At 42.8% G+C, this 15,499-nt stretch overlaps 1 protein-coding gene across 5 annotated transcripts in view; it reads left to right on the top strand.

Moving 5' to 3' along the window:
* PHF20 (PHD finger protein 20) overlaps positions 1-15,499 on the top strand; it is a 184,822-nt gene that overhangs the window by 21,372 nt on the left and 147,951 nt on the right. For all 5 annotated transcript variants that reach the window (XM_077831639.1, XM_077831638.1, XM_077831637.1 and 2 more), the window contains exon 2: positions 9,248-9,362. In XM_077831639.1, coding sequence (XP_077687765.1) covers positions 9,280-9,362 — 83 coding nt within the window. In that variant the 5' untranslated portion in view covers positions 9,248-9,279. The remainder of the gene's footprint in view (positions 1-9,247; positions 9,363-15,499) is intronic.

Genomic DNA, 15,499 nt, shown 5'->3' with positions numbered 1-15,499 from the left:
TTGTGGGAGTGTTAGCTTTGTTCCTCCCACTTTTTTCAGAGCAGCTGCTGCAAAGTGGTGGTTACAGAAGTATTTTGCAATTTCAACAGCATTAGCCTTTTATTTCTGGAACACTGAAGTCTTTGACTAGGAGGTGCATCAGATGAGAACTGCAGTCGTATGTTGTTAGCTTGGGACTGTCTGCACTCTCTTCTAAATTTCTTCTCATTTTGGATACATTTGCAGCATAGCATTGTCTGTGACCAAGCTGCGTACAAGACATTTGAATTTTTTTTCAGTTTGTTATAGCTTTTACTGCTGCTACTTGTAAGTATTCTGCTTTGTGTGCATTTCCTGATGTATCAGTAGTTTCTGTAAGGAAGACATTCCCTTCTGTTGTCACACAAGCACATACAAGAGGATCATTGTGGACATTGCTCCACCCATCAAGACTCAGGTTAACAATTTTACCCTCTAGACCTTTTGCACACTGCTCAGTTTCTCTTTCATACACTTGATCCAGCAATTTGCCTGCGACATCTGCTCTGTTGGGTGGACTCTATCCTGATCTTAATGACTGAACCATGTTAATGAAGTGTGGGTTCTCAGTCATACAGAAAGGAGAGTTTGTTGCGTAAACAAACTGGGTAATTTTTTCATCAGTTACCTCTTTTTGTAATCTGCTGGTTCTTATCACAAATTTATCTCTGGTTGTTTCTGGAAGAGGGAGATTTTTTTTTTCTTTCTTTTTGCTACAGGTGGTATACATGATGTGACTGAAACGCTGTCATTGGCCGATAACTCTGAAACTATTCAAAATGATGGTGATCTTGAAGGTGGATAGTCTTCAGAATCCTGTATGTTGAGGATGGATTCTCCTAAACAAAATAAGTCAATGCAGTTATTTAATTATTATTGCCATACTGCTCATTTAATATTAGTCATTGCAGTCACTGACACTCCATGCTGCTTTAAAGTGAAATTGTGAAAGGAAGAACTGCCTATTTCAGCTATTTATTTTTCATCACAACTGCATCTAAAATGATAGTACCATAAAGTAACTATATTTTTGGCTCAAACATGACAATTCAAGAATAGTTCAGAAGGAAGACAGGCAGTCCTTAAGAAAGAAGTATGAAATAAAAAAGTTTACCAACCTGAAGATCCTGTATCTTCAGACACGTTCCTTTCATCATCTTCAACGTAGCTTCCTCCTGAGAAGGGATACTTCTCATGATGTTGTTTCATTTGGGCAACCAGGCCTTGTATTTCTTTGTTGCACTGTTTGCATTTTGCGCATATGCCTGTCTTACCCCCAAGTAGAGGAACTTCATTAAAATATTTCCAAACTGGGTCTCTTCTACGGCCTGCTTCCATTATAGGTTTTCCCTTCTAATGAGAGAATGGTATGGTAGATCTCAAATCAATGAAGGCTACACTCAGAAAGACCTCAAGACTTCTGGAATATGCTGCTCAAGCAGTTTCACTTTTGTTTCTACTGCTTGTCCCACTCGTCTCACATTTATTTCCAGACTCCTCCTTGTCCAGATTTATTCCACACCCAACAATCTTCTATTCATTGAACTTTTTGAGACTTTGCACTTTTAGAGAGAGGTAAGGGATATTGACCCTGTGTATGCAAATTTGCAGTGGGACAATAGAGTTGAGGTCTGTTATTTTTCCCCTTTATATATTTATTTTAAAACATTTTTGCTGTTAACAAACATGTTATCTCTGGAGACACAAATCCGCAGTTTGGGAACTGCAAAACTAAGCATCTCTGATGGTATCTTCTAGACTGATCACTGAGTCCCATTGGGTAGATAGAAAGATTAATCTAAATAATCTATACAGAAGCCCCTGGGACTCCATAAGAATGGGTCCCTAATCCATGAACTATTGGAACTCATTTACAAAATTTTTCTTAAACATTACATAAATATATTGTCTCATACTATAGAATGAGATATCTTTGAGCTATAATGTATCTTAGTTTTAACTATCTTTAGATAGGTTTTTTCCCTCAAAAAGCATTTTATCAAAAAAAAACAAACCTATTTAACAAATTTTTGTTTTTGTTTAAAAAAATCAATCATTTATTTTTATCCACCCTGGTTTTCCTCTAGTGCTTGGCAAAACAATGAAGATCAGGCGTTCGGTATGAAAGCACTATACAGATTCATAGCACAACATTATATATTTGGTTACATTCATAACTATAGGGTACTGGAAACCTTTTCATTTTTAGTGAAAGCTTAAAAATATTCCTGGCATTGAACTTAGACCTCTGGTCTCTCCATAGAAAGCCTCTTATTTGCTGCTGGCATTTGAATTGATCAAGTCTTGATGTAGAATTAAAAACTGAAAATAAAAATACTTGAATCTCAATCACCTCTTTACTTGTTAAATTCCAGGTTCTTTGTTACCTTAGTATGATTGATGACCTCAGACATCTAAAGCAGACAGATGGATTATATCTTTTGTCTGAATGTAGTGGGCTTAGGGGAGAGAAATCTGAGCTTTTAATTGTGGTCTTTGTGAATGAAGCTGGACACATCTGACATATTAGAATCCAAAAGATGAAGTATTAGCGATTATGAAACAAGCTTGAGGCTTCTGAATCAAAAATCATTATGTAGTTTGGATTCCTAATAATGGAAATTAGAGAGAGACCCTATTATCTAGTCCAGCCCTTTGTCAGTGCAGGATTGTTCCTTGCAGTATGTTCTTGATTATTCTTTTTTTGTATACGTCACTAGGTTGCATAGCAAAATTTCCGTTCTGATACATTTTATTTAAGTAGCAGTGGATGAAGAAGAATAAAATATAATAATCTTTTTTAAGTTCCAGTGGAATCATTTCATTGAAAAGGTGCCAAATGTAGAGAGACTGAGGTCTGTTACAATTAATGGCCACCTTGCATTTTTATTGAACAGACTTTTTGAAGATTTAAATTAAGAATCCTTGGACTGATATTTGTCATTGAATGTTAACTTTTCTCAGTCAGATTTTAGGAGATACTTTTATTGTCAGTCTTTAGTAAAATGCTAGTCTTTATTTTTTAGTCCTTTAAAAATTGTATACAGTAAACTTTTATACACTTCATGTATTAAAAACTCCCTCTTCATAGTCTGTCAAGCTTGTCTGGAAGGAGTAGTTGTAAGGCAGACGGCATTGGTTGCCCACACTGAGAGGAAATAAACTATTTAGAGGTCGGAGAGGTTAAAAACACAAGAGTTTAGGACAGCAGTTCGCAGACTTCCTCCATCCAGCACATCTACAGATTTCGTGTGTGTGTAAAACGATTCCATACATCTTTGGGATCATGACAAGAAAAAACTGTGGCTCTTTTTCTTAGTGCATGCTGTCTGCTGGGTGTACTTTCTCTTCCTGTTTGCACTGAGCTCCGCTTTAAGGAATTGCTTATCAGTTGGGTCCTACAATTCAAGGTCCATTTTGGTCAATTTCACGGTCATAGGGTTTTAACAACATAAATTTCATGATTTCAGTTATTTAAATCTGAAATTTCACGGTGTTGTAATTGTAGGGATCCTGACCCAAAAAGGAGTTGTGGTAGGGTCGCAAGGTTATTATGGGGTGTGTGTGTGTTGCGGTACTGCTACCCTCACATCTGTGCTGTTGGCTGTGCTGCCTTTAGAGCTTGACAGCTAGAGAGCAGTGGCTGCTGGCTGGAAACCTGGCTCTGAAGGCAGAGCAGTGCAAAAGTAAGGATGGCATGGTGTGGTATTGCTACTTTTACTTCTGTGCTGCTGCCTGCAGAGCTGGGCCCTCAGTCAGCAGCTGCCACTCTCCTGGGTCTCTTCCAATCTGCCCTGGAGGAAAATTCCTTCACAACCCCAAATATGGTGATCAGCTAACCCCTGAGCAAATGGGCAAGATTCACCAGCCGCATAACCAGGAAAGAATTCTCTGTAGTAACTCAGATCCCACCCCATCTAACATAAAGAGCTTCTGCTACAGAGTTAACTACTGAGGACAGCAAGGGGAGGCGGGAAAAGAAAACACCAATCTTTAGGAGAAAGGGGACCCAGCTCTGCCTTCAAGAAACCACCTTTCTCTGGATGAGTTGGGCCCTTTTTCTACTGCACCTTTGTCTTTTCTCTTTGCTCCTGTTGATCTCAGTGGGCTAGACTGCAGATTGAGCATGAAAGAGCCCCCAAACAGACCACCTCTCTTCTGCACTGTCATCCTTATCTCAGCAAAATTGTTAGGTCCCTAGATCATATATGCATGTCCCTCAGATTTTCTCTGGGCATCACCCCCCCAATCCCCCCCCCCCAAACCAAACCAACCACCACCAATCCAGAAACAAAAACCCCCCACGCTTTGGTGGAACATTTACATTTTACTTTTTTAGTAGTGATTTTTCTGCAAAGTTTTTTTTGGTATCAGGATTTTTATAGGCACTTTCTCTTTGTGCACAGCTCTTTCATAGACTTCTTGAAGGACACTTCATTAATATGAATAACTGTTAGCTGCAGTGTGCACATTTTCAGTCTTTTAATAATTTGACTACATTAGGAAAATACTATTGAATGTGGTATAGTTAATGCATTTATAATAGGAGCAAAAGGTTCACATTTTTGAAGAAAATCATTTCAGCTCATTGTCATCTCCATGTATTTGTGCTGTTCTGGGAATCCTGGTCGTATGATAGTCCTTGTCGTCTGCTTAGATGTGTTGAAATCTTATCTTCTTGCTGAGATTCTGGCATATTTAATGTGTTACTGGTAGCATTGCTACCTACTAGTTTTGAGAGAGAGAATTAAATATATGACCTTGGGTTTTGTGGGATGGAAAGTGTTTAATTTTTCTGCCCCAACATAGTCTAGAACTGGGACAGTGAAAACATTTCTCTATCTATGATGGGGTGAATGCTTTTGAGATCAACCAGTTGCAGACTCAGAAGAGGGAGGAGGGAAAAGAAAACACCAGTGAAGAGAACAAATAGATCCTGTCTGAGCTATTGATAATAGCAAGCCAGTGGCTTCAGATAAGTAACAGAGAATGTTCATCAGAATAGCGAAGTCAGTCCCCCAGCTCTAGCTCAGAACATATCTATTTTAAAAATAAAATAAAATCTATTCTTAAAAGCTTTTGACTTTAGCTTAAGTCAAAAGAGCTTGTAATCAGCACAGTGGCCATCATTCTGCACTGTCTCCTAGCATACTAGTTCCTGCTCCTGGTGTCCTGTTGTGCTAGGAGTAGGCGTATGATGTAGAAGTATGATGCTTCCCATGATTGTGTGTTGGGAAGGGACGGGCACTGCTCAGTGTTAATTAGCCAATTTTAAAGAGTTGTATTAATGGGATTGGAAAGGAGCCCCAATTAGCTTTTTTTGATTAGAAGGAGCAGTGGCCACAATATACCTGTAGTGCAGGACTTCTCAAACTGGGGGGTCAGGACCCCTTAGGGGATCATGAGGTTATTACATGGGGGGGTCACAAGCTGTGAGCCTCCACCCCGAACCCTGCTTTGCCTCCAGCATTTATAATGTTGTTAAATATACAAAAAAGTGTTTTTAATTTATAAGGGGGGGGTCGCACTCAGAGGCTTTCTGTGTGAAAGGGGTCACCGGTACAAAAGTTTGAGAACCACTGCTATAGTGGGATAAAATTAAGGGTTTATAGGGCTCAGACAGGGACAGATGATCTTGTTACATGGCCGTACCATTCGTCAGGAGGTCTTCATATGACCCAGCGTGTTGGGTGACGATGTTGTGGACCTCTTCGTTAGTGACGTGGTTGAAGTCTGAGATGCCCAGGATTTTACGGAAGTATCTCATCTCTACTACCTGTGTTTTCCATTCAAGTTCTGCTATAAGGGTCCATGTCTTGCACTCATACAGAAAAATGGAGGTGACCAGTGTGTGTAGCAGTTTGTCTGGATTCCAGAAAGATGTTCTTGGTCCTCCAAATTGGCTTTAGCTTTGCCACTGTTGCTGTTGTTTGCGCAGTTCTTGACAGAATGTCTGTCTTTGATCCTTAATCAGTGATTGCCCCAAATATATTAGTTGATGTTTTATGGAGAAAGCTGGCTTTCCACTGAGTCTTTGGTATAAGGAGTCGTTGACTAAAAAAGGACAAATGTCACATGGGGTGATAGAGTTGTAAATAGAATAAAACCATATGAACAGAAAATCAATAAAAAACAAAGCAAAAACCTAGGACAAATGCAGGTTGATTAGAGCTTAGATTATCACAAATTTATCTTATTAGGAACTTTGCAAATATAGTTGGAATGTTTCTAATTTTTTAACCCTTTGTTATACTTTTCAGGCTGAAACTAAGTATTCTGCTCTGCATGGACAGAGTTGATATGGTGTCATTGGGAGGGAGTTTCATTTGTTTTCATTGGCAATCACCTTGTACGGGAGTGCCTCCAAAACAGGGAAAAGACACCTTTGCTATGCCATTTGTTCACGAGTACTGGCATTTTGCCAGTATTTTTATTAGCTCCATTATGAAAAAAACTGAATGGAAATAATGAATGGCAAAAACAGCAACTGTAACTATACTGTGGCTCCTTTTAAAAACTGGCACTTCAAAGAACAAATATTGAAAGATTGTGCAGGTTCATTGAATCTATACCACATCCAGAAGAGGGGCCTTTCCTAGTCCTTGGATCTCAATTGTTCTTCTTTCCCTCTTGGTTCCTGATCCTACCCTCACCTGCTGGTTGACTTTCTTGTGCCATCTGGGCCCAGCACCAACTCTTGCCACTTATTTGACTCTTCTGCCCCTCTACTTCCTTAAGATTCTCATTCACTATGGGTCTGACCCAGTGGAAGTCTTTCTGTTGGCTTCACTACGAATTGGATCAAATACTACTTGCTGAGATTTGAGTCTGTCTATTGTTGTCATGCATGTTCCAAAGGATGCAAGCAATGGGCAGTGCATTTGGGAGGCTTTTTACTGTCATGTCTCAACAGACTCTAGTAAAGACAGCCAGGATGGCTGCTTGTACAGGTTTTTTCCTGGCGCTCTCTTCTGAATGAGGAGCCTGGCCACCATAGAAGTACCTGGAACTGAGGAAGAAAGCTAGCCAACACAAGATGACATGCCGGCTCTGTATAGAACACCAGCAAGTGTTTCATGGACCATAGTTTAAGAGCCACTGATCCAGTCCATGCCCTATGGAGGCCCTTGCTTGGGGCTTTCCCTGCAGTATATTTTCTAGTGTTTTCTTCTGGTTTGTTTTAAATGTCACAAACAGGGTGGCTTCCATCACTTCCCTAGGAGACTATTCAACAGTTTAACAGATTTCACAGTTAGGAAGAGTTTCCTAAACTGTTTTATTCCAGGCTACATTTTTTTCTTTTCGTAATTTCATTCTGTTATTTCTAGTTAGGGCTTGCAGTGAGCCACCCCAGAAAAGGGGCAGAGTGGGGAGGCGGGCAGAGAACCACAAGGGTCAATGGGAGGTATGGAGGCACAGCTGCCACCAAAGACAGGGCAATAGGGAGTGTGGTGAGGGAGTTATTAATAGACTTATACTCTTTTGTTCCCACTTTAACTTCTGGTTAAATACTTTTTTATTTTTGTCTAGTTTTAACTAGCTTTGCAGGTCTGGGACCTGATTGGCCTCACTTAATGTTACTTAGGAATAAATCCAGTAAATGGGGGAACATTGGTGTAAAACTGATGCAAGTGAGGAGAATAATTGGTATTTGCATAGTTAAGAACCTATTGGTGTTTCCATCATACATGTTTTTGAGGTTTAAATGGGTTTTGCTATGAAAAGTAACTTTGAGATTAAGTACTTGCTATATGGATTAGAGAAAATGTGGGTGAGGTGATATCTTTTATTGGACCAACTTCTGTTCGTGAGAGGATGGTGGCGTGTCTCACCAACGGAAGTTGGTCCATTAAAGATATTACCTCGCCTGCCTTGTGTCTCTAATATCCTGGGACCAATACAACTATGACAACACTGGATGCTATATGTATTGTCAGATGACAATTTTTCTGATTACTACTTTCCATGTGTTGGAGGACCGTGGTTTCTGTTTTTTGTGTTCTGGTAAAAACAGTCTTTTACTTTTTAAAATACCTTTTCCTCAAACTGTTAATTTGGGACTAGACTTTCAGAAGGGCTCAACTCTCGTTTAGGAACATAGCAGTTGTCGGAGTCGATCACACCACTTGTTCATCTCATCCAGCATCCTGTCTCGGACAGTGGCCAGAACCATATGTTTCAGAGGAAGAATCCCTATAGTAGGCAGTTATGGGATAATCTCCCCCCCCCCCCCCCCCCCCAGAGAAAGCTTCTTTGTAAGCCTCTGTAGTCTGTATCGAATTCTTAGGTTAAAATTCTGAGGTACAGATTTTGGGAAAAGTTGCTGTTGAACAGGACTTTGCAATTAAGTGGACCTTGAAATGAATGAGCTACTAAGGCAAGACTTCCTTAGTGTGTTTTAAGTAGTACTGGAGGCATTCACAACAATTGGCTATTTTTAAAAATAGTTTCCAATAAAATACAGAAGACTAAAAGAATAAATAGATGATAACACAGGAAAGGGAAATAACATACTAGGTGATATCATAGCTCTGAAGTGACAAATATAAATCATAACTGTAATAATTCTTAAATTCAGTCTTTATTGTATCATGATGATGTCATAGTAAAGTACGCTGCAGTGTGCAGAGAAAGGATGAGCTAATTCAGTGTTTTCAGGAAGCTCATTAAAATGGCAGTTTAGTTCTGTACATAATTAACTCTTGAAAAGATTCCTCACTAGTTTTACTGTTTGTTAGATCCTTTGGTCCTTTTTTGTTTTGTTTTTTCGGGTTCTGAAATTTAACATCGCAAGACTCAACACTTGGGCAATAGGGAAAGGCCATGTTTCACTACATTAAGTGTTCCATGTTCTTTCATTCCTTTGTATGTTCTTGAAAACTGTTCCTCTTCTGAAACTGATTTTTGTTTTACACCATATTTTCCATGAACACAGTAAAAGTGCACCATGGATAGATAACTTTTTAGCATTAAACTCCCCCGCCCCCCTCCACTCTAAAAGATATTAGCAGTCCACTGAGAATACCTCAAAAATTTGGTTGTAAAGAATTTAATATTGATTTGAATCTCAGAAAATCACTTTCACTAGATTATTCCTTGTAAATAGGAAACATTGAGCAATGAATTATTTAAGAATACTTTTAACATTTAGATGTTTTGGATTTACAGTGCATAGATTTATTTTTGTATGTGTCTTTATTAGTGATTGATATTCAATTGCATTTTTCAGGGGAATAAAAACAGCGGTGTTGATATTACAAAATGACAAAACATCCACCGAATAGAAGAGGGATCAACTTTGAGGTGGGAGCCCAGTTGGAAGCCCGTGACAGATTAAAAAACTGGTATTTTTTTTAAAACTTAATATTATATTAACTATCACAAAAAGTTTTAGAATGTTACAAAGACTTGGTGATATTACAGTTTTATTCTTATCACAAATGTTCATGGAACCTGTTCACTGGTTTGTGGAAAATTAGTTTATTTGTTTTTAACAGGCTTATCTGTGTACAATATACAAATTATAAAGTGGAGAGTCTTTTTCAGCCCAAAATATCCAACACAGAACCTCACCTTGCTCCCATCCAGCAGTATTTACTCTTCAGATAGATTATAAGACCTGCTGTCTTGTACTGATTTCTAAAGGTGGCCAAATACTGGATTGAAGGGCTGTCTGCCCTTTGGAGATGAACTGTGAGGAAGAATATTTGTTGACTATAAATTCTATGATGGTGCAGAGAGAGAGAGTGAGTATATTTTGGAGTATTTTTAGGCTTTGTAGATAATTCTCAGCATCTTGAATTGTACTTAAGTCAAGCTAGTTTAGAGCCCAGGTGTTCTCTACTGGGCCTGCTCATTAAGCAGGAGGCTGCATTCTGTTTGCACTATCTGAAGGTTCTGAGTGATCTTCAAGAGTAGTTCCAGATACCTGTGGTGCCCTCTGCTAGCGAAATTTGTAGGTGATAAGCATGGAGAGATCCATGTCAGAGAAGAGCCATCTGAAGATAGCATGAAATGCCTTTTACCATCACTGTCATATAGGAATCTAAGAATAGCAATAAGGGGTCAAATATTGCCCCTGAAATTGAAAATCACTGGAACCAGAGATTTACCTTCTGAATGTAAAGATCAGTCAGTATTCACTAGTGACTGTATTTTTTCCTTCTGGCTGCCTGCATCAACTCCATGTTATATGGATTGAGCCTTGCTTTCCTCCAAGAAGCAATCTTGGTTTGGCACAGGCAATTAAGGTTACTGTTTTAATTACAGAGATAGTACTCAGCTCTTTGCCTGTGTCAGCCTACAGATAGTACTGCAACCCAAATGTCTGTCCATCTCCCTCATCAGTCTTGCTTCTTCTGATTTGTCAGCAGGACGAAAACAAATTAGATTTTTCCCCTGAGGCCCCTCTAGGAGGATGAAGTGCTTATTGACACTCTTTACAGCACTTGTCCAAAAACAGGCTGTTGCATCTGAAATGTAACATTGTTAGTTAAAAGATAGAGGAAATTAAAGACATCAGATCTTAAATCCTGCTTGGCTGAGTTTGAGGTATGAAAAAATGTAGGTTGCCATGATAGTTTTACAGCTACAAATATTTAAGAGTATTTACGTCCTATCTTAACATGTTGGCTTTTGCTCAGATTAGGAGGACTGTTTTGATTATGGTTCTGTCCTGAATCTTTGTGCATCTGTGGTTTTTTTCCCTCTCTCTGGTTTTTTCTTCACTAGAGAAATTTGGCATCCTGACACTATGTAATTCCCAAGACTGCCTGTAACACACCTTGTGTATGTGAAGTACTCCCCAGATGTATACTCCATTACAGCTACTATAGGGTTTATATTTTATGTGGTCCTCCACCATGCCAGTCTTCAACATTCCAAAAATAGTCTTGAGAACATAAGAAAGGCATAATAGGCCAAACCAACGGTGCATCTAGCCAAGTAACCTGTCGTCTGACAGTGCCAGTGCCAGATGCTTCCGAGGGAATGAACAGAACAGTACAATTATCACGTGATCCAGTCCCGGCTTCTGGCAGTCAGGTTTAGGGACACTCAGAGAACGGGGTCGCATCCCTGACCATCTTGGCTGATAGCCCCTGATATACCCATCCTCCATGAACTTCTCATTTTTTTTCGAACCCAGTTATACTTCTGACCTTCACAACATCCCCTGGCAATGAAGTCCACAGACTAACTGTGCATTGTGTGAGGAAGTACTTCCTTAGGTTAGTTTTAAACTTGCTGCCTATTAATTTCATTGAGTGAACCCTAGTTATTGTGCTTCGTATGCTTGCTCATGTCGATTCCATTCTAGGTGTTCATGCGCCCACGTGTGCAGATGGAGATTTTTGCCTTAGTGGTATCTTTAGGGTCGATTGTGGTGCCCCTGTTAGTGCTGTGCTCATGTGTCAGTATATCAGGCACCATCAGCCCTATGCCTGATGGGATCCTGAAAATTGCCAAGACCTTCTGGTAAACCCTGTTTTCCATCCCTCCTACCACCAAAAGGGCTGAAAAGTAGTACTTTTGTCCCAGCCAGAGGGTTTGAGTACCTATATACCCAGCCATCTCTGGGATTGCCGGTCATCTCTGTGGTCAACTAGAGGGACAAGCAGGGGCACACCACTTCCAACTCTCAAAAACAAAGAGGCCAAATAATGGGACCTTTTCGTGAGGAAAACTTATTCGACAGCCAGCCTGCAATTCTGGGTGGTGAACCACCAGGCTCTCTTGGGTAGGTACAGTTTTAACTTCCTCTCTAAGTTCAAGGAGCCTCTCCCCCAAGATTTGGCCTAGGAATTCGGCACCCTGGTAGAGGAGGGTACCACGATGGCCAGGTGCTCTCTCCAAATGGTGTGGGATGTGGTGGACTTGGCGGCTAGGGTGGTCGCATCAGTGGTGGTCATGAGGTGCAGCTGCTGGCCTGTCCCAAGAAATGCAGACATCCATTCAGGACCTCCCATTCAAGGGGAATGGACTCTTAGGCTGCATGGGTTGAAGGACGCTCGGTGGGTATTCATACGCCGCAGTCTGCAAGGAAGCAGTTCTGGCCACCCCCACCACCAAGACCATGGCAGACTTGACGGGTCTGCAAGGAGAAGGTATTAGAGACATGAGCTTTAGTAGTCGTCGCCCCTCCTCCTCCTGCTCACCTATGCAGCCTGGCCTGGCAAAGTATCCTGGGGGCTAGAAGTACCTCATTTTGAAGGTGCGCTCGAGAGTGATGCCCCAGTCAACTCCCCGGATCCACCTTGTTCTTTCCTCGACAGTCTTCATCCCCACCGTTTGGCCTGGTTGCGTGTCACCTTGGACCGCTTGGTGCTAGAAATAACATCTTGGGGCTATACCCTGCAATTCTCAGCTGCCGCCCCTTTTTCCAACCCCCATTCTTCCCCATCCCTCTTCAGGGACCCTTCTCACAAGGAACTCCTCGTTCAAGAGGTCAAGAACTTTCTGCACCTGGGGGCAATAGATGAGGTCCCTCGGGACATGAAAGGAAAGGGGTTCTATTCCTGCTCCTTCCTAATCCCGAAAACAAAAGGGGGCCTCAGACCTATTCTGGACCTGCATTGCCTCAACAAGTCTCTCAGGAAGTTGAAGTTTCTCATGGTCTCCCTGGCCTCCATCACTCCCTTCGTGGATCTGGGAGACTGGTATACTGCCCTTGACTTGAAGGATGTGTATTTCCATATTCCAAGGTCACAGACATTTCTTCAGTTTCATAGTGGGCCAATGCCATTTTCAATTCACGGCGCTGCCCTTTGGCCTCTCATCAGCCTCAAGCGTGTTCACAAAATGTATGGCGTCAGTGGCTGCTTACCTGAGACGTTGAGGGGTCCAGGTTTTCCCATATCTTGACGACTGGCTCATCAAGGGCAGGTCTGTGGAATAAGTGCAGAGGAGCCTCGAAATGGTGTGTTCCACCTGCTGTGATCTGGGCCTGTTAATAAACGAGAAAAAATCTACCTTTAGGCCAGTCCAGCGAATAGAGTTCATTGGGATGATTTTCGACCTGGAAGTGTGTTTTTTAGGCCATGTCAGACCTGATCTCCCATGTGAAGAACGACCCACTCACCACGGCTCACACATGCCTGTGGTTCTTGGGCCACATGTACATTTGTGGTCAGTCATGCCCGGCTCCATCTCCGGCTTCTGTAAGCATGGCTGGCGTTGATCTACATCACCAAAAGGAACGACCCTAGGTTAGGTAGTCAGGGTACTGGATCGCATCTGTTCGTCCCTGGGTTGTTGTTGGAGGAAGTTCCTTCGCGGCCCTGTCACTGACCCTGGTCTCTGATGCTTCGGACCTGGGCGGGGGAGCCCATCTGGTTGCAGGATGATCTGGCCCTCCATTTCAATGTCAGGGAGCTCAGAGAAGTGTGTGTGGCCTGCCAGGCTTTCTTGCCCCATCTGAAGGGCAAGGTGGTGCAAGTCCTGACAGACGATACTGCTGCAATGTATTACATCAATAGGCAGGGCAGAGCCAGGTCATCGGTCCTCTGCCAAGAAGCTCTCTGCCTTTGGGGCTTTTGTGTGTGGCACACCATTCATATGGTAGCTGCGCCCCTGCCTGGGACCAGGAACATATTAGCAGATCATCTCAGCAGGACCTTCTCGTTTCACCATGAGTGGTCACTCCATCCAGAGGTGGTTAGTATAATCTTCCAGACGTGGGGGGCCTCTCCGGTTGTTCGTGTCCAGGCAGAACAGGAAGTGCCACGCGTTCTGTTTGATATGGGGGAGGACAGGGACTCTCTGTCAGACGTATTTCTCATCCCACGGTCAGGGGCTTGGATGTATGCCTCTCCACCAGTGCCATTGATTCACAGCGTCCTTGTGAAAATCAAGCAGGACAGCGTGAAGATTATCCTAATAGTCCATGCATGGCCTTGTCAGCACTGGTTCGGCACGCTGCTGAACCTTTCAGTACCTGCCCCGCTGCAACTGCTTCTCCTGGTTGGATCTTCTGTCCCAGAACCAAGGCAGCCTTCCGCACCTGAAGCGTGGCAGCACTACACTTGACAGTATGGCTACTGCATGGCTAAACATAGACAAACGGGAACGCTCAGCCCCGGTTCAGCAGGTCTCGTCGGGTAGCAGGAAACTCCACCAGAGCTGCTTACCTGGCCAATGGAAAAAGTTCACGTGCTGGTCCTCGGAACGGCCTATTCAGTCTTCGCTGCAGGAGATCCTGATTATCTTCTGCACCTCAAACTTCAAGGTTTGTCCCTGTCATCGGTCAGGGTCCACGTGGCTGCTATTTTGGCTCCACTCTCCATTCCAAGACAGGTCTGTCTTCGCTCACGATATGACGACCCGATTTTTGGAAGGTCTGGAGCATCTCTACCCCCATGTCTGGGATCCTGTCCCTTCCTAGGACCTGAACCTTGTGCTGTTGAGACTCATGGGACCCCCCCCTCCCCTTTTGCGCCCCTGGCTTCCTGCTTCTCTCCTGGAAGGTATCTTTCCTGGTTGTGATAACGTCAGCCCGCAGGGTGTCCGAGATCAGGGCACTTACTTCAGAACCAGCCTATACAGTATCTTTCAAGGATAAGGTTCAGCTGCGACCACACCCTGTGTTTCTGCCCAAGGTCGTTTCCCAGTTTCATACTGGCCAGGACATATACTTACCTGTCTTCATTCCAAAGCCTCATACATCAGATGAAGAACACAGGCTGCACGCTCTGGACGTCAGGAGAGCGCTGGCCTTCCACATAGACAGGACAAAGCCGTTCCGTAAGTCGACACAGCTGTTCGTTGTGGTGGCAGACAGAATGAAGGGTCGCCCAGTGTCTGCTCAGAGGACTTTGTCCTGGATCACTGCCTGCATCTGCTACTGCTATGAGCTGGCAAATGTGCCTCCGCCGGCAATCATCAGGGCACATCTACCAGGGCACAGGTGTCATTAGTGGCCTTCCTGGTGCAGGTTCCAATCCAAGAGACCTGTAGAGCCGCCTCCTGGTCTTCTGTGCACACATTCGTGTCTCATTATGCACTTAGCAAGCTCGAGACGATGCTAGTTGTGGCAGAGCAGTGCTGCAAGCTGCACAACTGTGAACTCCGAGCATACCTTCATGGACACTGCTTGTGAGCCACCTAGAAAGGAATCGACGTGAGTAAGCACTTGAAGAGGAAAAAGCGGTTACCCACCTTTTTGTAACTGTTGTTCTTTGAGCTGTGTTGCTCATGTCCATTCCATTACCCACCCTCCTGCCCCTCTGTCTGGAGTTGCCGGCAAGAAGGAACTGAGAGGGCGTAGCACTGGAGGTGCCTGATATAGTGACGCATGAGCGTGGCACTCAAGGGGGCACCACAGCTGACCCTACAGATACTGCTAAGGCAATAATCTCTGACGACCATGCTTGTGGGTGCACACACACCTAGAATGGAATGGACATGAGCACCACATCTCAAACAGTTACAAATAGGTGGATAACTGTTTTTTATGTGAATGGGTAAATATTTCCTTATTCACTTT

This window comes from Eretmochelys imbricata, chromosome 13 (assembly GCF_965152235.1).
Source record: "Eretmochelys imbricata isolate rEreImb1 chromosome 13, rEreImb1.hap1, whole genome shotgun sequence".
In the NCBI taxonomy this organism is placed as follows: domain Eukaryota; kingdom Metazoa; phylum Chordata; order Testudines; family Cheloniidae; genus Eretmochelys; species Eretmochelys imbricata.
Note: the sequence above shows the minus strand (reverse complement) of the source record. Positions and strands in the feature narration are given on the sequence as shown.